Raw genomic sequence first — 24,799 nt, 5'->3', positions numbered from 1 at the left:
TATTTCTTCACAAAGGCTCTGACCTTTTAAAATCAGGACACAGCACTGTGCTTCGGCTCAAATTTCTTCTTCTCCCCCTTTTAAACTAACCCACTGGGAGACCAAATACATAGACAATGCCCTTATCACATACACTGGAAAGCATTTGTTATGTTTCCAGCCATTTCATCTTCTCAGATGTTCTAAAATAAGCAGGGAACATGGTTTTGATGGGAGGCCTCCCTGAAAATTCCGCGTGCCTCAGGAAGTGATAGTGGAGTGGTGATTCAGTGATTCTTTCTTTCCTCTAAACCAGTAACGAGCCACTCTACGATCCATACTGGGGCCAGGGGCCAGTAGGCAGCCTTTTGCGTGATATGTAAAATCAGATCCTGACCATTAAAGATTCAATGGCACTTTTTTACAGGGTAAAAGTGTTAACACTAATGCCCTAATGTATTCCAGTTTTGGTAATTATACTTCCTGGAGATGAATTCCATGCTGTGCCAGTCAGGGTCCAGACACCCCAAGGGAAGGACAGGGGGAGCCTAGGCCTCAAAGAGTAAGCAAGTGAACCAACTGGTTGTATACAATGTTATTGTATATAAAATATGTAGGGTGAGGTCTTTTATGAAAGCTTGTAATGCTCTGAACTTGATGGTCATTATGAGATATGTATAAAGACTGTGGTTATGAAAGTATTTATGTGTATAAAATACTATGCTCATGACAGGTACTGCAATTTCAAATACACCTCACAGCAGAGAGGAACTTCTTCCAAGCTGGGTTTACACAAAACTCGATACAAGTAACGATCCACGGTTCAATGCAGGAAAAGACGAAAGATGGACTATTACAGCTAACGGAAAGACATTGGCATGTCCCAGCTACTAACTTGAGGTGGAATTTCCTCTGGCTTCATACCTGGGTTTAGTGCAGATTGGCAATCTTCGGCACTTCTTGCCCTAACTCACTGTGCAGTGTCACTGGGTCTGGCTGCTTTTAAAGAACTGCTGCATTCTACCCCAGAGATAGGTGAATTTCAGAGTTGGGTAAAAACAATTCAGAAAGATGCATAGATATATCTATATACATGCAGTAGATGTTATATAATTTGTAAATCAGGGAGCAAGAGTTTGTTAAGTGCTTTGGGATTCTTTGGAGTGAAAGGAAGTATAGAATTATAATAATCCTTACTTTCTTGTCAATGGACAGAACCAGCATTTGAGACCTTGTATCAATAAATACTGACCAGGTGAATGGTCTTGTATTTAAGGCCCTCGACTGAGGCTCAAGAGACCTGGGTTCAGCTCCTGGATCCACCAGAGCCTTCCTGTATGACTCTGAGCAACTCATTTAATCTCTCATTGCCTCAGACCCCAATCTGTAGAATGGGGATATTATTTCCTTTAGATCTATCCCATACAGGGGTTGATCCTGCAAACTGCTGAGCATTCTGGCCCCAATCCAGAAAAGCACTTAAGCATGTGCTTAACTTTATGCACAGGAATAGTCTCAGGGAAAGAAATTGCAGGATTTAAAACTCTTCAGGTGAAAGACTCTCTGATGAAGTGGGTTTTAGCCTGTGAAAGCTTATGCCTAAATAAATTTGCTAGTCTCTAAGGTGCCACAAGTACTCCTCGTTCTTTTTGCTGATACAGGCTAACACGGCTACCACTCTGAAACCCATCTCTCTCACTATATGTCCGCAAGCTTGAAAGCTTGTTTCTCCCACCAACAGAAGCTGGTCCAAAATAAGATATCTCCTCACCCACCTTGTCTCTCTAATACCCAGGGACTAACGTGGCTACAACAACACTGAACATAAGAACAGCCATACTGGGTCAGACCAAGGGTCCATCTAGCCCAGTATCCTGTCTTCCAACAGTGACCAATGCCAGGTGCTTCAGAGGGAATGAACAGAACAGGGCAACCATCAAGTGATCCATCCCCTGTCGTCTACTCCCAGATTATGGCAGTCAAGGTTAGGGACCTAGAGATCATGGGGTTGCGTCCCTGACCATTTTGGCTAATAGCTATTGATGGACCTATTCTCCATGAATGTATCTAATTATTTTTTGAACCCAGTAATACTTTTGTCCTTCACAACATCCCCTGGCAACAAGTTCCACAGGTTGACTGTGTGTTGTGTAAAATACTTCTTTTTGTTTGTTTTAAACCAGCTACCTATTAATTTCATTGGGTGACCCTTAGTTCTTTGTGTTCAGTGGAGAAGTAAATAACATATCCTTATTGACTTTCTCCACATCATTCATGATTTTACAGCCCTCTATCATCTCCCCTCTTAATCATCTCTTTTCCAAGATGAACAGTCCCGGCTTTTGTAATCTCTCTTCATACGGAAGCTGTCCCATACTCTTAATCATTTTTGTTGGCCTTCTCAGTACCTTTGCCAATTCTAATGTATCTTTTTTGAGATGGGCTGACCAGAACTGCATGCAATATTCAAGGTGTGGGTGTGCCATGGATTTATATAGTAGCATTAGGATATTTTTCTGTTTATTATCTACCCTTTTCCTAATGGTTCCTAACATGCTGTTGACTTTTTTGACTGCCGCTGCACATTGAGAGAACTATCCACAATGCATACATGTATCTATAGCACCTATGAGTAGAACAGGGCCCTAATCTCCGTTTGGGTCCACTGACAGTACTGAAATACAAATAAATAATCATAATAAGAAAGGTTTCAGAGTAACAGCAGTGTTAGTCAGCCATGTAGCCTGTATTCGCAAAAAGAAAAGGAGGACTTGTGGCACCTTAGAGACTAACCAATTTATTTGAGCATAATAAAAGAATACCAAGACATAACAAATAGGCAGTTTTACCATTAGCCTTCATTCATGCAGGAGGATTTCATGGTAGCATTTTAGTAAGGGAAGAACCCTCCCCCACATATTAACTGAATTAATAGCCCCCGCCCCCCCCCCCCAAAGTCATCCTGTCCTAGAGATGGAGCTGTTCTCAAAGCTGGACTTTGCCTGCCTCCTTCTTTCACAGCTCTATCCTTTTTCTTGTGCATACATGTGTTTCTGTTTTGTATTGTAGCATTTGTTCTGGCGGCTCATATTTACATTTTAAGTGCATCTGGTGGGTGGGCGCTAGGGGGAAAAAAAAAACCCAACCCTTTTCTTTAACAGGAAACAAAACAAAATTAATTAAAGCCTTTGAATTCTTTCTTTCTTTTTGTTGCACTCTTCATCCAAACCAGGTAGAGTTTTGAAATTCGATTCGGATCTCTTTGGGAGGAGGAGAAAGTTGATTTTTTTAAAGGTAGTGGCGGGGGGGGGGGGGAAGCGGATAAAAAAAACCCTAAGAGGAGGGGGGTTGGGGTTGAATGAATAAAAAAAGGGAAGGAAGGCGGATCCACGTGGTTTAATCGGAGACAGACAGAGATCCCATTGTTCAATTTTTTTTTTTTAAAGGCAGAGCAAAAGAAAAAGGGACGCTGGAGGAAAATCTAGAAGAGGAGAGCTGGGAAAATCCCTAACCTGAATCAGAAATAAACCGGCGGAGCTACACGGGCAAAAAATTAAAATTAAAACCTGCTGGAAAGAGTTGGAGAACGTCAAAGTTTTTTTTCTTCTTCTTGATTTGGAGCAACAACAAACCCAACTCCCCGAACAGGTGTTTATGGCTTTTATTGGGGGAGGGGGGAAGCGCATCTTTTTGTGTGTTTTTTAGCCTTTTCTTGAAAAGGCCTGGGAACGGATCCGGCCAGTAGAAGATCAAGCTCTGAACCCTCGAGGATGGAGGCATGAATTGGATTTTTGTGTCATTTCTGAGCCGGGTGGGGGAGACAATTGAGTTGATTTTTTTTTTTTAATAAGGGGGAGGAGAGTTCAAAAACAAAAGCAGCTTCAGGTGGGGGGAAATCCCCCCCTCCCCGCAGACACACACACTTTGCGGGTGCCTTGAGGGGAGAGACAAAGTGGGGGTAGAGTTTACTTTTTAATAGACTTTAAAGCGCTTTGTAAGTATCCCAGCGATTCCGGCTGAGGGGGGATGTGGGTCGAGAACTCTCACCTATACTTTTTGGAGCCGGCTTGGGGGGGGCGGTCCCCCACTTGCTTGCGGGATTTTTTGTTTGCCAAGGTGTAAAACTATCGCTGGAGCTCATCACCCCTTTCTCTGTGTGTAGGTTTAATGTCCGGATCTTTTCTACACTGTACATTTTAATGGGGGGGATTTTTCTTTCCCCTTACATCTTGTCTGTTGGCTAGTTTGAATGCTAATGGGGGGGGGGGAGACACACATTTACCCCCTAAACTTTCGCAGGAGTGGTGCCATTTCCATGCCGGTTTTTTTTTTTTCAAGGTAGCAAATTTTAATCCATCTAGGACGAAGGGGGGGGGATTTTTTCTGTGCGATTTTCGTGCATTTGGGGAGGTGAGGGGGCAGTTTCCCTGCACGAGGCGGGGGGGGGGACTATTTTGCCACGCGAGGGGGTTTGTTGTTGCTCGATTGTGCATTTCAGGGCTGTATAACCTGCGGGGGGGGCTGCCCCCCACTTTCCCCGGCAGCCTAGAGCTCCGGGGGCCCTGCCGCGATGGGGGGGCCCGGCGGCCGGATCGGGGCCCGTGACCGCCTGTGTGTGTGTTTGTCCCGCTCTGCCCAGCCGGCAAGATGCCCCGGAGGAAGGCGGCGGCGGCGGCGGGGCCCGTGTGGGAGGCCAGCTCCGGCAACGGGACGGCCCGCTCGGCCGGCAGGAAGCGGCCGGGCCCCGGGCCGAGGAAGCGGGGCCGGCCTGAGCGCGGGGCCGGCGGCGGCGGCGGCGAGGGCAGCAGCAGCGGCGGCGGCGGCGGCAGCAGCGAGGAGGACGGGCCCCGGGAGCTGCTGCTGGCGGCGGCCGAGCTGGACGGGGGCCCCGGCGGCAAGAGGGCGGCCAGGCCCGGGCCGGGCGGCGGCCGAGCCGGAGGCCAGGCCGTGATCATCAGCGAGCCCGAGCACAGCAAGGAGCGGATCGTGAGAGACGGGCCCCGGGGGGAGCCCCCCCTGCCCCATAGGCCAAAGCCCCGGGGGGAGGGATGGGAGCCCCCCCTGCCCCATAGGCCAAGGCCTGGGAGCCCCCCCCTGCCCCGTCAAGGCCCGGGGGGGAGGGATGGGAGCCCCCCCTACTCCATAGGTCAAGGCCTGGGAGCCCCCCCCTGCCCCGTAGGTCAAGGCCCGGGTGGGGGAGGGATGGGAGCCCCCCCTGCCCCGTAGGTCAAGGCCCGGGTGGGGGAGGGATGGGAGCCCCCCCTGCCCCGTAGGTCAAGGCCCGGGTGGGGGAGGGATGGGAGCCCCCCCTGCCCTGTAGGTCAAGGCTTGGGAGCCCCCTGTCCCCATAGGTCAAGGCCCAGGGGTGAAGGATGGGAGCCACCCACCCCCAAGTAACTAGGGGGAGAAGAGATGACAAATAGTCCTCATCTTTCTAAACCAGGGCAGTATGGGTCCCCTTGTGCCCTCCCCCCCCATCACCTAGTTGGAACTAGGTGGACTCCCTACTTGTCCCCACCCTAGGATAACTAGATAGAAAATGTGAAAAACCAGGACGGGGGGGAATAGGCGCCCATATAAGAAAAAGCCCCAAATATCGGGACCGTCCCTATAAAATCAGGACATCTGGTCACCCTACCCCACCCTCAAAACCAGGTGTGGGCAGTATGCCCCCCTTTCCCTGTGAACTGCTGGGGGATAAATCCCTCTTGTCATTCCCCACTTAGTTTTTGTGCCGGGGAAATATATAAATAGCTGCTTTCCTTAAAATTGACCCAGCTAGGGTTGGGGGTGAGATGTGTGTGATTGTTTAATGCTTTTTTAAAAATTAACAATCCATAGGTTAAATACATTTAATCACATCGGGTGAAGATTTCCTTCACTAAAGTTCTGCAAATGGCCTGGACCCCAACCCAGTCCCTTTAACCCACAACAAAAGCCTTTTAAACAATCTCCTCCTTGCACTTACTCTTGATATTTATCAAACATTTTCTCTTCCTCTTGGCTTGATTTTTTTGCCCCCCTATGGGGAATTTTCACCCCTGTGGTGTAAGCACCCGTCTTCCCACTCCATGTGGGTCAGTCCAGCAGTTGGCGCTCTTCCTGGGAATGTAGGGGTACTTGCATTTTGGATGTGGTAACTGTTATGGCTACTTTGGATTTGAGGACAGAAGTTCAAACCTGCCCTGAAAATGGATCCCCCCCTTCCCCCCGCCCCAGTGTCTTAGATTAGGCCCCTTGCTGAATCAAATGAGCTCACTTTTTTTGGAGGTGTGGGGGCCTTCTCTCTCTCAAAAGAAAAGGGGGGAGGGAGGGAATTCATGCACTGCGAAAAAAGCTGGCTGTAGTGAGCTGTAGCTCCCGAAAGCTTGTGCTCAAATAAATTGGTTAGTCTCTAAGGTGCCACAAGTCCTCCTTTTCTTTTTGCGAATACAGACTAACACAGCTGCTACTCTGAAACGTGTTTTGTTTGGTTCCTTCTTTATTTGGGGAAAGGGAAGTCCTTTTTGGGTGGAAGAGAGGGAAGTCTGGATATTCCCCAGGCCAACAGAAGAAAAATAACCCTCTCAAATGTTCCACAGGAAGGATTTCGATGTCAAACTTATCTTGGTCACTAACAGAACTCTTCCCCCTGAAAAAAAACAAACAAACCAAGCAAAAACCCAACCCCTTAGTTTTACGATCATGTGGGTGAATGTACTTTGCTGAGAAGTGGGTACGTGATCCGTTTATTACATCTGCAAGCAAACTAGCTCAGTGGTTTGAGCATTGGCCTGCTAAACGCAGGGTTGTGAGTTCAGTCCTTGAGGGGGCCATTTAGGGATCTGGGGCAAAAATTGGGGATTGGTCCTGCTTTGAGCAGGGGGTTGGACCAGATGACCTCCTGAGGTCCCTTCCAACCCTGATATTCTATGAGTCTATGATCATCACAGCCAGACAGACTTTGATGTTAGAGCGGGAGAGGCTTTGCTTTTATCATGAAAGAGAAATCATGATCTTTATTTGAAAGACAGTCCCTCTCTGATTGGGATGCCATTCAAGGAGCCCAGCTTCCTGAAAGAAATGTACTGGCGTTGGAAGTGGGGAGCCTCCCCGCAATTCTTCAGCTTGAGAGAAAGACTTCATGCTACGCATATTTGCGTAGCCTTGTTGGACCCAGGGTGTGAGACAAGGTGGGTGAAGTAATATCTGTTACTGGACCAACTTCGGTGGGTGACAGAGGCGTGCTTTGGAGCTCCATAGACGGGTGGAGCTGGAAGGCTTGTCTCTTTCACCCACAGAAGCTGATCCAGCAACAGATGTGTAACAGGGAAGATCTTCCCCTTGCTCCCTGTCTGGTATTGGCCTGTCTCTGTCTGGGAAGTGTGCGTGTTTGGGGGCTGCATTAGACGCTCCAGGGGATGTTATTACAGGGCAGGGGGATTATTTGTTGTTTGGAGAGAGACACTGTTAAGGGCTTTGAGGTTCCCGCCTTGTCTCTGGCAGTGGTGAATGACTCTGGGGGCTGGGGGAAGGAGAGGAGGCGGGCAGTGCACATGCCCAGTTGCTCCCAACCCTTTTTCCCCTCCCTCCCATCTCCCCAGGACGTGGGGGAAGCCCTGCTACTGTAGCAGGGGTCAGGCAGGCATTGCGCATGTGTGTGTTCGTGGTGGTTCCCCTCCCCAGGATGCAAGGGAAGCCCGGCTCCCTTGTAAAGGCATAAGCTGGAGAGGGCTTGTTGCGCATGCCCAGTGTGTTCTCTCCCTTCCCCCTCCTGTCTCACCAGCAGGTGGGGAAGCCCTGCTTGTATAATGGGGGCAGAGGCAGTAGAGAACTTGATTAGCATTGTTGCCAGCCACACTTCTCTTTTTTCCTTTTGTTTGGGGGCAGGGCTGTTTGCAAGGAGAGAGGCAGGGAGCTGGAAAGTGCACAGAACTGCTGTGGATCCCTAATTAAAATGGTCTGACTAATTATAAAGCTCCTGACTTTTGCAAACCCCCCCCCCCCAGCATCTGGAATAAGATGAGATCTTCTGCTGAAGCAAGCACTGATATTAAGACACTTTTGTACTCTTCTCTCGCAAGAAACAGCATGTGAAAAACCACTGAACTCATGACTCCTCCATGCTGCGTGTATTAGGCTGAGTGGCCTGCGTTATAGTGATCAGTTTTATAGAGCAGCCAGAGTTTGCTTGGCACAGAATAAATAAGATGCAGTCCCTACCCCCAAGAGTTTACAATCTGAGCTCCAGATTTTACAGTCTGAACCATGCAGGTGGACCCTCGTGCCCATATGCAGCCCCACTGAAGGTTATGAGTGTAAGAATCCAACTGTGCTGACCCAGATGGATGACTGAGGCTTTACAAAAAAAAAGAGAGAGAGACAAGGGGAAAGAGGATTGGCGCAAAAAGATGGAGAGTAATTTGAATAATGTTAATGTGGTTACTTAGTTTTGTTACGAAAGCGTCTTAGCAGCTTCTGTTTTAGTTACTGTAAATTTTTGTTTGCGGTTGTGAGCAGAATCTTCCTTACCTCTGGGATCTTGATAGAAACAGCATGTCTTCCATGAGGCTGTTCGGTAAGCAAAACCTTAAACACATGCCTGACTTGTTGACATTGCTTCTGCAACAGTGTTTATGATGTTGCATTTTCATTTTTATGGGGGGTGGGGAAGGGTCCCATGTTCTGGGACTGACATCTGTGCAGGAGGCTGGACTCCTTTAGATGATGGTGTTGTGATGCCGGCGACAATGTTAAAGATGTCTGAAATAGCAGAAGTGTCGGTGACGCCATGAACAGTTGGTCTGGGTTTTGTTTGCTTCCCTTCTACTGACCAGTTAAGCGTGGAAGTGTTTAAAGTATTTGTTGGTCTCGTAGTTTTTCTCCTTGTAGAACAGAAATACGTGCCAGACTGAAAGATTAGTACAGTGCAGACTGTTTTAAACCTCTGAAGACCACCCACCATGAGACTTCAGAAGACTATTCAAAACTGCCTCCACTATAAGCCTTTGGGTTGTCATGAGGCATCTATTTAAACTTCCAAACATGCAGGAAAACCAGGGCTTTGGATCTGCAGGTGCTCAGCTTCTCTGAAAATTTGGCCTAAAGTGTCCACTGATGTCATGATTCAAAGGCCAAACTTGACTATTGGGTCTTTGATTTTCCCTGTGGTAACCATGGTCTAATTTATTTGAATCTTGTGGATAAAGCCAGCTTTCAGTGTTTGACTTGTGGGTAGGGGAATAAGCATTGGGGAATAGTTTTACTTACAAACAAGCTATGGAAAATGTTTTGCTCATTCCTTTGAAGTAGAAGTTGCTTCTGCATTGTCATGGCTTGGCCACTTCTTTTCTTGTATGTTATGAGACTTGGAAAGGGAAGGATCCATCCTACAAACACCTTCAGCCTGCTTTGCCAATAAGGTCTCTGCTCCGCTGTTGCATGCGGAGGTAAGTTTGTGATCTTTGCCTGAGCTAACGGAATGTTTCGTAACAGTCCCTTTGCTCTGCTCATGCAAGTGATATTGGTCATTTAGTGGGGATGCAAGTTTAATGCTGCAGCGAGATCACACAGCACTGTAGTGTAACGTGCGTTCAGAGGGTTCGTTAACTCTGGGATGAATCCATGACATAAGCCAGATTTATTTACTTGCCCTGTTTTGTAGCTGATTGCAATAATACACTCTCTAATGGACAGGCACCTTTAACACTCGTTCCTTGTCTAAAAGATGCAGCCTCCCAAATGAGTCTGTTAAAAGGTTGAACATCAGCCTTTCAAACCTCTTTTTTCCCTTGAGATACAATTCCAAAGTAATTTTACCCTGGAAACCCCATTTTGCTGATTGAAGAAAGCATCGTATATTTTTTTTCCCCTTCCATCCCATCCATCTTAGCACAAATTACGTGACTAGGATCTCAGTAGGCAGCAAAGATCCAAAGAGCATGCTTAGGTTAGTGTACAGGGAAGACTTCTTTTATTGCTAAGTAAATCTTTGGTATAGTCTTTTAACCTGAACAATACTGAACATTCTGGACTTGGCACCTTCCCTCCGGGGAAATTGGACTCTACTTCAGATGGGTTGAATAGCCTTAGCTTGTTTTTGCTGCGTTGATGTATTCTTCCTATAGCCATTGTACAGCATCTTATCATCATGCCTGTACTCACAAAAGGAAAAAAAACAAACCCAGACCAAATAGTATTAATCCCAACTTCATTAATAAAGATAACAATTAACTCTGAAAACCTGTCCGGTCTCCCAAGCCAACATATCAGTCACTGTGAGAAGCATCTGTAATTACTGCAGTGTATTAAATTTAAAACACTCTCTTTTTCTTCTTTTTTAGCATGGTTCCTAAAGTGTCTGCAGTCAAGCTGTTGTTTGGTAGCATTGTCCAGATTCTGATTGTGTGATGGCAGCAGAATATCTTGGTTTCTGAATGCTGAGTGATGTGCTAGCCATGTCGTTCAGTACCAGACCGTATCTCCATCGTTCCCGATGTGGTACAGCATCAAATACTCAATTGATTTGAGTGGACATCCTATGGGAAACCGCTGCTAGAAAACAAGGTTTCAGAGTAACAGCCGTGTTAGTCTGTATTCACAAAAAGAAAAGGAGTACTTGTGGCACCTTAGAGACTAACCAATTTATTTGAGCATAAGCTCTGATGAAGTGAGCTGTAGCTCACAAAGCTTATGCTCAAATAAATTGGTTAGTCTCTAAGGTGCCACAAGTACTCCTTTTCTTTTTGCTAGAAAACAAGTTTTTCTCCTTTGCTCTATTTCCTGATCCATTTGGCAGACCAGGAAGTTGTAGGAGTAAAGTCAGTTGAACCTACAGAGGGGTTTGCCTCAGGAAGAAGTTCCTGTTTCTTAAGACAGATGCTTTGATGTAACATGTATCCAGGAAGCTTAGGCTCTGGAATCCCTGCTACAGAAATAAAATTCATGGTCAGTTAAAGGAAAAGGGGGACAGAGAAAATTGGGCATGATCTGAAATAGTGGGAGCGTTTGAAAGGCTTGTGGTTCTAATCTCTCTGATAAAGATCTTTAAGTAATTTAAATGGAGTTTAGGTGGCTTCCCTGTCAGATTCTTGGGCTGTTTCTTTTCCTTTACAAGGGTGTCTGTGTCGAACCCTCCCTCTCCCACCAGCTGTTTGTTACAGAAGTGTGCTATAATGTTGGCTTTTAGCTGTGTACTTGGGAGAAAAACCAAATGGATGCATAATTTCCCCAGCCTTGTAAAAGTCAGAGGCCATCGTTTGAAGCATTCTCTTGTGGGGCATTCTATTTTAGTTTGTAAGTTGCCAACCAAAGGTCAGGGGTTTTATATTATCAGCGATTGCAAACATAATGACTGGGATGTTCAAAGGAGCTTTAAGGAGTTAAGCCCCCAGCTCTTATTGTATTTCAGGGTTGGTTGGGTGTCTAAATACCTTAGCTCCTTTGAAAATCCCAACCAATCACTTAAATTTAAGCTCCAGAATTCTTGTTCCCACTCTTATTTTTTAAACCTTCTTAACATGGGTAAGTTCAGTCCTGTGGAGCGGGGAATTCATTTGCCTTTGTGAGTGTCACATGGACAGCATTGCAGGATGGATGATGCTGGCTTTTGTTTTCTGAGCTGTGTGCATATTCGGCGCATAAAGGGCTGGATTTTTCAAAGGTGCTGAGTACCCACCTCTTCCAGGCTGCAGCTGGAGACATGTAAGCCCCGTGCTTGAGAAAATCAGGACCACAGCTTTGAATATGGTTATGCTACGTCAGCTGTAAAGGGTCGGATTTTTAAGGCTGGAGAGACTCTGTTCCCCAAGGAACTTGAGGTTCCGAAAAAATTCAGTTGGTCCTTTTGTTGCTGATTAGTTCAGAATAAGTGATCTGACTAGAAAGCCTGCTTTCTTGCTTTTTGGGGCTGCCAGGAAGTGCTGTGGGGCGCAACCAGTGCTCCTGAGAGCAAGAATGCTGTGGGGTGATGCTCGGAGTTGGGCGTGAGATGGCAGCGAGCTCTGAAGAGAGTCCCATCGTGACTTGGCTAGATTGTCGGGCTCAACGGGTAGTGATCAATGGCTCCATGTCTAGATGGCAGCTGGTATCAAGTGGAGTGCCCCAAGGGTCGGTCCTGGGGCCGGTTTTGTTCAATATCTTCATAAATGGTCTGGAGGATGGTGTGGATTGCACTGTCAGCAAATTTGCATATGATACTAAACTAGGAGGAGTGGTAGATACAGTGGCAGGTGGGGATAGGATACAGAGGGACCTAGACAAATTGGAGGATTGGGTCAAAAGAAATCTGATGAGGTTCAACAAGGATAAGTGCAGGGTCCTGCACTTAGGACAGAAGAATCCAATGCACCGCTACAGACTAGGGACCGAATGGCTAGGCAGCAGTTCTGCGGAAAAGGACCTAGGGGTGACAGTGGACGAGAAGCTGGATATGAGTCAACAGTGTGCCCTTGTTGCCAAGAAGACCAGTGGCATTTTGAGATGTATAAGTAGGGGCATTGCCAGCAGATCGAGGGACATGATCGTTTCCCTCTATTCGATACTGGTGAGGCCTCATCTGGAGTACTGTGTCCAGTTTTGGGCCCCACATTACAAGAAGGATGTGGAAAAATTGGAGAGAGTCCAGCGAAGGGCAACAAAGATGATTAGGGGTCTGGAACACATGACTTATGAGGAGAGGCTGAGGGAACTGGGATTGTTTAGTCTGCAGAAGAGAAGAATGAGGGGGGATTTGATAGCTGCTTTCAACTACCTGAGAGGTGGTTCCAGAGAAGATGGTTCTAGACTATTCTCAGTGGTAGAAGATGACAGGACAAGGAGTAATGGTCTCAAGTTGCAGTGGGGGAGGTTTAGGTTGGATATTAGGAAAAACTTTTTCACTAGGAAGGTGGTGAAACACTGGAATGCGTTACCTAGGGAGGTGGTAGAATCTCCTTCCTTAGAAGTTTTAAAGGTCAGGCTTGACAAAGCCCTGGCTGGGATGATTTAATTGGGGATTGGTCCTGCTTTGAGCAGGGGGTTGGACTAGATGACCTCCTGAGGTCCCTTCCAACCGTGATATTCTATGATTCTATGACTTGTAGGATGATGGTCACAGTGGTGGGCCTCGCTTTGGGAGAATAAGGGCTAAGATGCAGTGGGCTGCCAGAATAAAGTGGGGGTGAAGGGAAAAGGTCCCTGATGTTAATGAAGGTTTGAATCCTGTGCATGGTGTATTTGACTCAACTCCCTGAACAATTGAAATCTTCAGCCTTAAGGAGCTAATATGTACAGTACAAAGTGTTACATCCTGTCTCTAGCCAGGACCTTTCTAATGGCCATCCAGTTTTAGGGTTTTTTTTTTTTTTTTTAAACTATAGGCCAGTTTTATTGGAGTTTATCCTCTCTCGGTACTATGAATGTAACTTGCAAATACCTGTACTGATCGTTAGTTGCTGCAATGCATTTGGTATGAATCTTCACCAGATTTTGAAAAAGCAAAATCAGTCTAAAAATAAACCATAGGTATAACTGCCCTGCTACAGGCCGCCATGCTATTTTGTGCAATAAAACACTCCACGATTGCCCGGAGCATCTAAATGAACGGTAGCAATACTAACAAACTGTTTGATTTCATGCCACCTGCTCTCTCTGTATGCTGAGGTAATTGCAGAACAGTTGCAATTCCTATTTGCCTTTCCTGTCTGCTCACCTGATTGTTTCTCTTTACACCTGGCAGAAACTCGAAGGGTCCAAGTGCAAGGGGCAGCTTCTGATATTTGGAGCAACCAACTGGGACCTGATTGGCCGTAAAGAAGTGCCGAAACAGCAAGGTAGGAGAAGCTAAGCAACATATGTGTCTGAGTGGCCGATTGTGGATAAAATGACCGTATTAACGATATGTCTGCACTGCAATCAGGAGGTGTGATTGCAGCTGGTGTAAGCATAGCTGATCTGCAGTGTCTCCTCCTGATTGCAGTGTAGACATACCCTTTAGGCGACAAGCCTGATGTCTGTTGCTTGTCTCTCTTTCTACTGTCCCCATACCAAAAACAGTCAGTCATGCTCTGAAAATCTTTTACATAGTCAGGACTAAGCCCTTTGAAAGGAGGAAGATGCAGTCTTAAAACTGACATTCTTGGGATAGCCAAATGACCTGCAAAGGAATTAAAATACCAAAGCAGTGTCTGAAAGAATTGTGGTTTGCAGTAAGGCATTGTCCAAGCTAGAATCTGCCTACCGCCAAACTGTCGGAGTGCAATGAGATCGTTAATCACCAGCAGTAGACATCCTCACAATGTTGTCTCATCTGAAAGGGGGCGCCAGGACCAGTACATTTCCCCCATTGTACCATGTTTGGGGTATTTGTTCAGTGCCAGCTCAGAGGGAAGCGTGCCACCGGCATCCCTTCCTTGGAGATCTCCTGGTCTGATTTTTGACAAGTTCAACCATACAGACTCATACAAGCGTCTCTGCCGAAGACACAGTGACCGTAGCTTAACATCTGTGGTATCTGTGAGGTTGGCGGCCTACAGTGCTTCCTCTAAATTTTCCCACCCATGTGCGGAATGAATTTTGTTATGTGCACCAATATGGAGGTGAAGTGTGACGTGTCCCCTTCAGAGTGGAGCACATAACAAAATTCATGTGGTGGGGGTGGGGTCAAGGGGTTCAGAGTGTGGGATGGGGCTCAGGGCTGGGGAAGAGGGTTGGGGTGCAGGGGTGTGAGGGCTCCAGCTGGGGGTGCAGGCTCTGGGGTGGGGCTGAGGATGAGAGGTTTGGGGTGCAGGAGGGTGCTTTGGGGCTATGGTGGGGAGAGAGGACTCTCCCCATAGCAGCGAGGCAGGGGATTTGGGTGCAGGGGGTGAGGGCTCCGGCTGGGGGTGCAGCTTCTAGGATGGGGCTGGGGATGAGGGGTTTGGGGTGCAGAAGGGGGCTCTCTCTCCTTGTAGCAGCACCTGGGCTGGGGCTGCAGGATAGGCGCCCCTCGCCCGGCCCCAGTAGGTCCAGGCCGCATCTTCGAGGGGGGCAGGCCAGCGCAGGTTGGTGGCTGGGCTAGCTTGGGGGTGGGGCTTCCCTTCCCTGGCCCTGGCCGGTCCCTGAGCGGGTTCACGGCGCTCATAGGCTGCTGCGCGGCCATGCAGCTTACAGGAAACTTAAGCAATCTAGAATATTTCATGGATGCCGGACAGCTTTCACTCCGGCACTTGTTGGAAAGTTAGGCCAAAGCTCCTGGAACACAGCCCTGCATTAATGTGCCTTTTGCTTTCAATGGCAGCATGTGGGGCAATGCGGAGTGGAAACATTTGAAGTCCTAAACATTCTGAACAAGGGCTGGTCGAGGAGTGAGTTTGCTTCCTCTTTCTCCAGTCCGTGCAATGTGCCTATTCTCAGCCAGCAACAAGTGGGTCTGATCATCCTGTTGGATACGGGAATCCCTACATCCTGTAAAGCTCCTAGGGGGACAGGCACTCCTGTTGACTTTTGCAACGCTCCAAAAATTCATGTCCATGGTCGGAATCTAGCCAGAGAGCCGTTTGAAGCCAAATCTACGACGTCGGTGCTTTGCTGGGCAGCTCTCTCTGTTATTGTGGTTAGATGACTTAGAGGGCTCCTGTGAGGCATATGGCTTCTTGCTGCTTCATGTGAAGTTATTGAATTCTAGGTGTCTGTATTTGAGGCACTGCTGCTGCAAGAAATTGCAGCATAGCAGATCAATGGCCACTTATTTGTAAAACACCCTTTGATTTATAACAGCCTCTGAATGTTGTCTGTATCTAGCCATGTGGATCACTTATCAGCATGCCTTAGGAAAGAAGAACAGGTGATGAACAAGAGCTTAAAATATTTCTGGTACTTAGAGTTGTTTGGGGCGTGAAATGATAGGAATGCAACAACAGCAAGGTGATTAGACTAAGAAACAATGGTTGAGGACTTGCCCTGATTTGACCATCTGGGGGAAAACTTGTTTTCTAAAATGTTACAAAAAGTGCTGTGGGGGAAAAATGTGTGCTTTTCTTCATTATAAAATGTTTAACGTAATTATGTAACCTTGTAGAGATGTGGAAGAGGTCATGCTTTCTATGAAAGACAACACCAGGATCCAATATATGTACTGATGGCCTGATTTCCAGAGTTGTTTAGCACTTCTGAATATCAGACCAGGCATTCATTGAAATATTCTCTTTAAAGGCTTACTTGTGGAATTGGGCTCTCAGTATCCTGTGAGAATGAAGGACAAAGGCACCTTCTCCACTGACCTTGAGAACTCATAGCCTGTCTGTTATCAGGAGGTTGCCTCCTTGTCTGTACTCACAGTGAGCTCTTTGTTTGGCCTCTCACTTAAAGGCAAACTGCACCTATTGTGCTCAGCTCAGTAGTCTAGATGTTCAAAGGAAAAAGCATTTCTTGCTCTGGAAAATTAGGAAATGTTTGGATTTTTTAAAATCTGTAATTAGTTAGCATTTCTGAACCTTGGACTGAAGACTGCCATCAGAGGAGGATGATGCAGTGTTTAGAGCACTAGCCTAGGGCTTGAGAGACCTCTGCTGTGCCACAGACTTCCTGTGACACCTTAGGCAAGTCACTTAATCTCTCCGGGCCTCAGTTCTGTGTCTGTACAATGGGGATAAAAGCCCTGCCCTTCCTCATGTGGGGGATGGGGTTGTGAGGATACATGCGTTAAAGGTTGGGATGCACTCAGATACTGTGATAACAGGGGCCATAAAGTGCCCCAGAATAGCTAGATCCTGCTGATGTTCAGTGTTGCTAACGGCGTGGAGAGCCCTGTGGGTTAGACCTTCCAATAATGGCTTGCCAAACCGTCAGAACTCTGCTATTCAAACAAACGACTGATTTTTCAGACTGCTAAATGAACATCAAAATGGGTTTATAGTCTTTGGAGTGTAGGGATCTGCAAAGCCAAGGTCGCATGATGGCACCTTTCAGCGAGGTGGCTGCCTCCAGTAGGCTCAAACATGACAATTGTTGCTAATCATTTATAATATTAACAATACCTCGCTTTTATCTAGCATGTCTCATCTATGTACCTCAAAGTCCTTTACAAAGGAGATCGGGATCATTATCCCCATTTTACAGATGGGGAAACTGAGGCACAGAGAGTGGGGGAGGGGAAGTGACCTGCCCAAGGCCACCCAGCAAGTCAACGGAAGAGTCAGGAATAAGACCTGGGTTCTCCTGAGTCCCAGTCCAGCACTCTGTATGCAGTGTAACTTTTCTTGCCATTGATTCCTGGTAACAAGTGATTCTTACCCTGTGGAGTCAGACGGTTGGACTGAGTAAAATCAGCATAACTTTCTGTTGTTGTTGTTGATCTCCATGGTAGTGCCTAGGGATCCAGCCAAGATCACATCCCAGTTTTGCTATGTGCTGTACAGACACCTAGTACGAGACATCTCTGCTGTGAAGAGCGTACAGTCTAAATGGAGGAGTCAGACAAAGGATGGAAAGGGAAATGGGGCAGAGGGAGGTGAAGCAACACTTGCCCAAAGACACGCAGCACATCAGCGTCAGAGCTAACAATGGAACCCAGATCTCCTTAGGTCCTAGTCTAATGCTTCTCCATCTGGACCATGCTACCTTGATTCTAAATCTTTTGTTATCATTTTGACTATTGTACTGTCTCTAGAGCCTCCGAGCTGAGACCGGTTGAGATGTTCAAAGTCAGTTAGGGCAGGGTTTCTCCACCCGTGGGTCGGGACCCAAAATCAGGTCTCCAGAATGTTTCCCAGGGTCGCTTGGCAGCTCCTTTGGCCCCTGTCCCATGAGGGTGGCTGGGCTCGCCTCCCTGCTCCAGGCAATGCAGCCCCTGGGGTCCAAGTGCCACTTGGGTTTGGCCCAGCTGTCCTGATGATGGAATCTGGGTAGGTCAAATTTGAGTGAGTGGCACTGCAACCCCATGAGCCAGGTCACCAAGGGGGCCAAACTTGAGCGGTGCTACAACCCCAGAGGTTGCAACACCCGGAGCAGAGAGTCAAGTCCAGCCAGCCCCACAGCACAGGAGCCACCACTATGGGGTGAGTGCCGGGCAGGATCTGCCAAAAACCACCCCAGGGCCTCTCCTCCCGAGACTATTTACTCAGTTGCGACAGGCCATAACCATTTACAAATGGGTCCTGAGCTCAAAAAGGTTGAGAACCACTAAGTTAGGCGATTTGGGCACGCAGCTCCCACCAAGTTTAACGGGAGTTGTGTAGTTAAATGCACTAGTTGGCTTTGTAAATTTCGAGGGCAGCAATGAACAGACATCCTCCATCCCAGTTAGTCAGAACAGTTAGTGCAATTCAGTAGACACTGACAGATGTAAGCCATACCAGAGGGAATTAAAAACCACAGTTAAACTGCATTCCAGAGTTGTTAGCAGATACACCCTTTTTAAATGGTGTAAAATAGACCAGTCCTGCTTGATTTCTGTCATCCGAGATAAGCATGTACAAACCACTCCTGTTGTTTCTCTTCTCCACGTTTGGAACCCGCTGGCCATTGCTGCGTATGTCTAGTTTCACTACCCCCGTGGTAAACGGCATCTTGAAATAGAGATGATTCCTCAAATAATTAAAATGGGGGAAAGTGCTTACCTCAGTAATCTGTCAGTCATTCAGCTTCTTTGCATTAATCCAGTCCGCTCTGAGTCCTCTCCCTCCAAAGTGCTCTGTTCAGTGGCATATCCTCTAGTGCTAGTGTGGTCCCTTACGGTATCCCACCACTTATTCTTGTCGGCCTCTTTCTTTTTGCCTTCAATCTTGATCTGTGGGACTCTCATAGCTACATGTTATTAGGAATGCACTTTACCTGTCCAAACCATCTGAGCCTGCATTCCCTCATTTTTTTCACTGTTACTTTGAGCACATCTCTACGATGCACGTTCCTCCCGTGGTCTTTCTTGTTTACACCATTTATCCATCTTAACTTCTTGTGGAACAGATTGTTTGCTCATGTTTCTTCTGTTGCGTAACACTGAGTATTTGGTATTTGTGAAACACCATTTGATTTTTAACAGCCTTTGAATGTTGTCAGTATATAGCTATGTGTATCAGCCAGACATTTAAAACTGGATGGACCACCGTTTTTTAGACTTTCCCTTTAATCTTACTGGTATCTTCCTGTCACATACGACACCACATCTCTCTCTCCATGTGAGCTGGGTTTTATTATCCTACTTCTAATTTTGTCCTCCGTTTCCCCATTTTCCCAGAATCTGGATCCCAGATACTTGAAACTTTGTATTTTTGGTATTGTCTGCCCATCTGGTTTCAAGGATAATTCTTCAGTGTTCATATTACTGAAATTACACATCATATATTCTGTTTTTCCTCTGTTAATTTTGAGCCAATGTCTCTCCGGCACATCTCTGTATTCATCAATATCCTCTTCTATGCAGTGAAGAGAAAGATAGTTTCGAATATCCTCTGCAAATAACATGTACCAAGGTGCCTCTTTCTGAGAGTATCCAGGGCAAGTATGGACAGCATCCTCATCATTCAACGTTTGTAGCTAAAACAGACAGACATAATAATTACAGGTTTCAGAGTAGCAGCCGTGTTAGTCTGTATCTGCAAGGAGAACAGGAGTACTTGTGGCACCTTAGAGACCATCAAATTTATTTGAGCATCAGCTTTCATGGGCTACCGCCCACTTCATCGGATGCATAGAATGGAACATATAGTAAGAAGATAGATATATAGATACAGAGAACATGAAAAGGTGGAGTAAGAGGCTAATTAATTAAGATGAGCTATTATCAGCAGGAGAAAAAAACTTTTATAGTGATAATCAAGATGGCGCATTTAGACAGTTGACAAGAAGGTGTGAGGATACTTAGCGTGGGGAAATAGATTCAATATTGGTAATTACGCAGCCACTCCCAGGCTCTATTTAAACCCAAGTTCATGGTATCTAGTTTGCATATTAATTCAAGCTCAGCAGTTTCTCGCTGGAGTCTGTTTTTGAAGCTTTTCTGTTGCTAAATTGCCACAATTAACAATAATAATAATTGGTAGCGGCCATTTTTGCCAACTGCCAGTCTCTAACAAACTCCTCTGTGGTATTCTCAGTCACATTTCACACACAGACTGCAGAGTTTGTGACTAGGAAGCCCAACAAAAAATGCAAGTTCTGCAGTGCTTTGCACACTTATAATGCTTTCAACTAATGAATTAAGCCTCATCATACCCCTGTGATGTGGTGGAGGTGTTTTTAAAAAAAATAAAATAAAATACAATGACAAAGCATTTAAAAGTGCATGAAATTGTTTAGAGCCCAAGATATGAGCTTACTGTAAATCTAAATAATACAGTGTCGTAACTACAGTGCTTTGTGGTGGTAGATCATTGGCAAAGAAGGGCTAAAGGCTTAAAGGAAGATAGATAGAACAAACAAGATCTAATATGCATAGAGTGGAGCGTATCCATCAGAATTCAGTTTGTAGGTAGTGCACTTCATCAGTCAGAGGCTCTCATTCCTGGTGCTGAATGCCTCAGCTAACATTGAAGTCAGTGGGTGCTTGATATGTTGCAGGATTTAACCCTTTGTTCCTTATGTGTAAAATTGGACAATCTGTAGGTACCCAGCTGGGTGCCGTGAAGCTGAACTCACTGATGTTTGCAAAGCGCTTTGAGATCCCTGGATAGAGATGCTGTATTGCAGCCCCGTTATACTTATGGGGAGAATTAAGACATGAAAGATCAAGTGACTCCTGAAGTCATTTGTCATTCACTATTTTCAAGCCTCATTGTGTGGTATGGTCAAAGCCACCTAAGTAGGATGCGGGTAATTCGCAACAGTGATTTTAATTGGCTCACTGAGGTCCCCCATTCTTTCTCTAGCTCTGTCGCTTTGTCAGGGTGCCTGTAATTGCTGGGGTTGCTTTGTTGGGTGGTTTTTGGTGTACTTACCCTCTCAATAGAAATTAGCGGCGTTAATGACTCTGAAAGGTCACAAATCTCCTGCGGTCCTTTCCCTCTTCCTGTCTCATGTTGACAACCAAGACTATCCTGTAGCATGACAGAACACTGAGATGAACGTAAGATGTCAGTGGTCAGCTGGAAGCTATTTTGGATTTCTGCAATAGCAAGTACATAAAATATAACCATGAATCAGCTGGATGAGGTGAGCTGCAGGAACTACACAGCATAACCCTAAATTTTGGATAAACTCTGGGACAAAACTGAATCCACAAACCTGTTCCTATTTAAGTGGGTTTTCTGTGTGGACAGTGACTTGTTAAGAAATGATTTTAGTGCAGTTGCTGTTGACTTCATGTTATTTGTAAGACTTGTCTGTATTCCGCTTTCTCTACAGTGGCTTACCGTAACCTGGGCCAGAACTTGTGGGGGCCTCACAGGTATGGGTGTCTCTCAGGGATTCAGGTACGGACTGTGGTTTCTGGACCATGTGCAGCTCATAGTCTGCTCATCACCACAGAGGGGAAGCTCTGGAGCTGGGGTGAGTAGTATGCAAAAAGAGTGTGGATCAGTAACCCTTAGATCATGAATCAAGTAAAGATATTGCTGGCATAGAGGAAGGCATTGGTCTCTGCACGGCTCCTAAGATTATCAGCTGCCTGTATCGGAAGTGCTGAAAACGTGGCTCATTCAGAACTAGTTCCTGGAACAGCCTGGCTTCTGCCCTAGTTTTGAAGGGATATGTAGAACTAATTTGTACATTCCCCTAAACTCTTCTGTTAAGTGTTTGAGTCAAATAATTTAGCCTCTTTTCCCAGCTTCCACCAAGCGCACCAAACTTGCCTGGTGTGTCCAAAGAGCTGCCCTTGAAACGGAGTTCAGTGGGGCGGATTAGATCTTTGACAGCTAGTGGGTGACTTGCCCCTTGCTGTATATTGTGAATCCCGAGGAGACTAGTTCAGATGCATTAGAACGGCAGTTCTCCATCTTTTCCATATCATGTCTCCCACGCTTCAACTGGCAAAGCTTCAAGGCAGCCATCAGGAAAGGAAGTATGGTCACGCCCCTTTGAGACATGTTGCTATCCCCAGGTTAGGAACTCGTACAATAGGCAAGCTCTGCTTGGGAAGGATGGAGGAGTAGATAAAGCTCAAAGGGTTGTTTCTCCTAGTGTGAGGCCTGGTCACACTGAGAAGGGGTACAATGCAATGGGCAGGAAGAGGGATTGGAGTCTGTAGTATGTTCTTCTTTAATTTTAAAGGTCATCACCTGCTCATGCGTGTTGTTTGTGTGCACACTTCTCTCTAGGTCGTAACGAGAAAGGGCAGCTGGGGCATGGAGATACCAAGCGTGTGGAGGCTCCAAAACTCATTGAAGTTCTCAGCAACGAGGTGATCGCATCAGCAGCTTGTGGACGGAACCACACGCTCGCTCTGACGGGTACGGGAGGCTGCTGGGAAAGAGGAATTGGGCTTGGGCTATCAATCTCCTTACAGGACCCTGCAGAATACTGGGGCATACAGGGAACTGGTGCATCAAATACTGATCCTCAGGAAATGCACCTGGGAATGAGAGAGAGAGAGCACCTCGGGATCAAAAGACTTAAGGGTATCCCAGTCCCATTGAAACAACACATGCATTACCTTCAATGGGGCCAGGATAGCACCTTAAGATTCCATCTCCCACTGCCACCTAGCCCTAGGTCATCAGAAGTGGATAGGGTCTTGGAAGCAGTACATTCAGTCCCTGGTGGGTAGCGGACGCCTTGGCTTGTGAAGGGATGCAAAGGGAGTCCTTGGCCGAGAGCTGTGCTGCAGGGTCTTGTGGTCAAAGGGATCCTAAAGAATATGAAGGCTATTGAAAATGGTCTCAGTCTTACTCCACTTCTGAAACTTCCGTCACTGGGCATGAAAGGAAAAGATACTTGAGGTTTGTCTGCATGGTGCCGCAGTCTGGACTACGGGGGTGTGAATTGTAGAGGGCTCTAAATGCCCATGGTAGACCCTGCTGGCACAACGATACCTAGTGCGTATTAATGTTTCAAGTGGGACTACATTAGTACCTTTTAATTCACGCCAGCGGTGTCTACATGGGGCAATTAGAGTGACCCATATGAGCATGCTCTACGTTTCATACCAGAGTGAAATGTAAACAAGCCCTTCGTCTTGCTATTTAGAGCGTAAGGCATGGCCGCCTGTGCATGGCCCCTCCTGCAGATGACTATCTCAATAGCAGTGCTATAAAATGGTGATTATGCCGCCTTGTTGCTAATTTCTCTTACTGTGATACATTCCTTCTCTGGGCTGGGCTGTACTACAAAGTTACATCTGCTTAACTACATTGCTCAAGGCTGAGAAAAGTTTCATGCCCTGTGTCATGTAATGAAGCCAACTTTAGCCCCGGTGTAGATGCTGCTAGGTCGATAGTTCTTCCATCAGCCTAGCTACTGCCGCGGAGAGGTGGATTTGCCCCTTCCGTTGCTGTTGTCAGTGTCTACGTGCTACAGTGACTCAGCCGCACTGTTGAAGCCTTTCTAGTGGAGACCTAAGATTCTGGATGGCTTAAAGCTTATCTGTGTGGGGGCCTGGCCTTCACTTAAAAGTTAGGCTGACATAAGTACGTAGATCAGGGCTGTGAAAAATCCATCCCTGTGTCCGGAATTTGGTGACCTGATCCCCGCACAGTAGATGTAGCTGTGTTGATGGAAGAATGCTTCTGTGGACGTAGCTACTGTTGTTCGGGGAGGTTGTGTCTGCACTGATGGGAGGAAAACCCCAGTGTGGCAGCGTAGGCAGTGTCTACACTATAGGGTTAGTCCAGCATATCTATGGCCACAAAGCTATGCCAGCATAGTTCCCGCATACATCTATGCTACAGAAGCACCCAGGAAAGTTAATCCAAATTAACTAAAGCTGTGAATTTAAAGTGGATTTGTTAAACTGCTGTGTGGATGCTCTTATTCAAAATTAAAGTGGCATTAGAAGGGAATTAAGACAAACCAAATTAAGGCCATGTTAATTCCGAATAAGAGTGTCCACACGGATTTAATATGATTTAGCTAATCCACATTCAAAGTCACTAAAGGTGTGAATTTTAAATAACTTTCTTGAGTGTCCCTCTGTAGACAACCGTAATGTTTGTTATGGGGCAATATGCTTTAATTTAGCATGGTGCATTGGAATGACCATCTCCATTCTGTGTTAATGGTTTTCCAGCAACTCTGCATTAACATGGAGGTTTAAACTTCTCCCTTAACTGCCACCCCTCCTCCTTCCCCTTCATTTGTTTCCCTCTTGTTCCAGAGAGTGGCTCTGTATTTGCGTTTGGAGAGAACAAGATGGGACAGCTAGGTCTCGGCAATCAGACAGATGCAGTTCCAAGTCCCACTCAGGTACTTCTAACGCTCTTCTTTGGGTTCCTCTGTCAGTCAACAGGTTCCTTAATTTCTCACGTCCTGGCTACCGCACTGGTGACCATTTTGGGGCCATATTGATCCTTAAAGCCAAATTGTTTGGACCTGGTTCCAGTAGGAGGAGCGAAGGTCGGGGGAGACATGGAATCTTCAGCCAGAACAAAAATTCTGCCTTATATTTCCTTCTGTTTGTTATTTACTGACTTGGAAAATAAATAGACAAAATACATGATGTGATGCTATTTGCTGGACCAGTGGAAAAGCCCCATCCAAACTGAAGATTATACAGTGTTACCTGAGTCAATTTAAACCTGATGTCAGATTGGTACTGGCTAACATGGCTTACCTGGCCAATGTGGATAGTCCAGACCATTTTAAAGCCATGCTCTAGATTAGCTCCCTATGTAGTCTAGAACATAAATTATAAAGCCAGAAGAGGCCAGAGTGATCATCTAGATCCTCCCGTAACTTTTAAACATGGTTTTAAAATGTTGGTTTCCCCTCAATGGCCAGGCAATCCAGTGTTCAA

The 24,799-nt window shown here is 46.4% G+C and overlaps 1 protein-coding gene across 1 annotated transcript in view; it reads left to right on the top strand.

Moving 5' to 3' along the window:
- The first annotated feature begins 3,071 nt into the window (after positions 1 to 3,071).
- Positions 3,072 to 24,799, top strand: part of RCC2 (regulator of chromosome condensation 2) — a 37,162-nt gene continuing 15,434 nt past the window's right edge. Inside the window, exons 1-7 of the mRNA XM_084651565.1 lie at positions 3,072 to 3,211; positions 3,426 to 3,627; positions 4,619 to 4,965; positions 13,676 to 13,769; positions 21,256 to 21,399; positions 22,167 to 22,298; positions 24,161 to 24,249. Of these exons, the coding sequence (XP_084507691.1) occupies positions 4,627 to 4,965; positions 13,676 to 13,769; positions 21,256 to 21,399; positions 22,167 to 22,298; positions 24,161 to 24,249 (798 nt within the window). The 5' untranslated portion in view covers positions 3,072 to 3,211; positions 3,426 to 3,627; positions 4,619 to 4,626. The remainder of the gene's footprint in view (positions 3,212 to 3,425; positions 3,628 to 4,618; positions 4,966 to 13,675; positions 13,770 to 21,255; positions 21,400 to 22,166; positions 22,299 to 24,160; positions 24,250 to 24,799) is intronic.

This window comes from Lepidochelys olivacea (assembly GCF_965140295.1).
Source record: "Lepidochelys olivacea isolate rLepOli2 genome assembly, chromosome: 18".
Lineage (NCBI taxonomy): Eukaryota > Metazoa > Chordata > Testudines > Cheloniidae > Lepidochelys > Lepidochelys olivacea.
The sequence above is the reverse complement of the archived record's forward strand: the minus strand, read 5'-3'. Positions and strand labels throughout refer to the sequence as shown.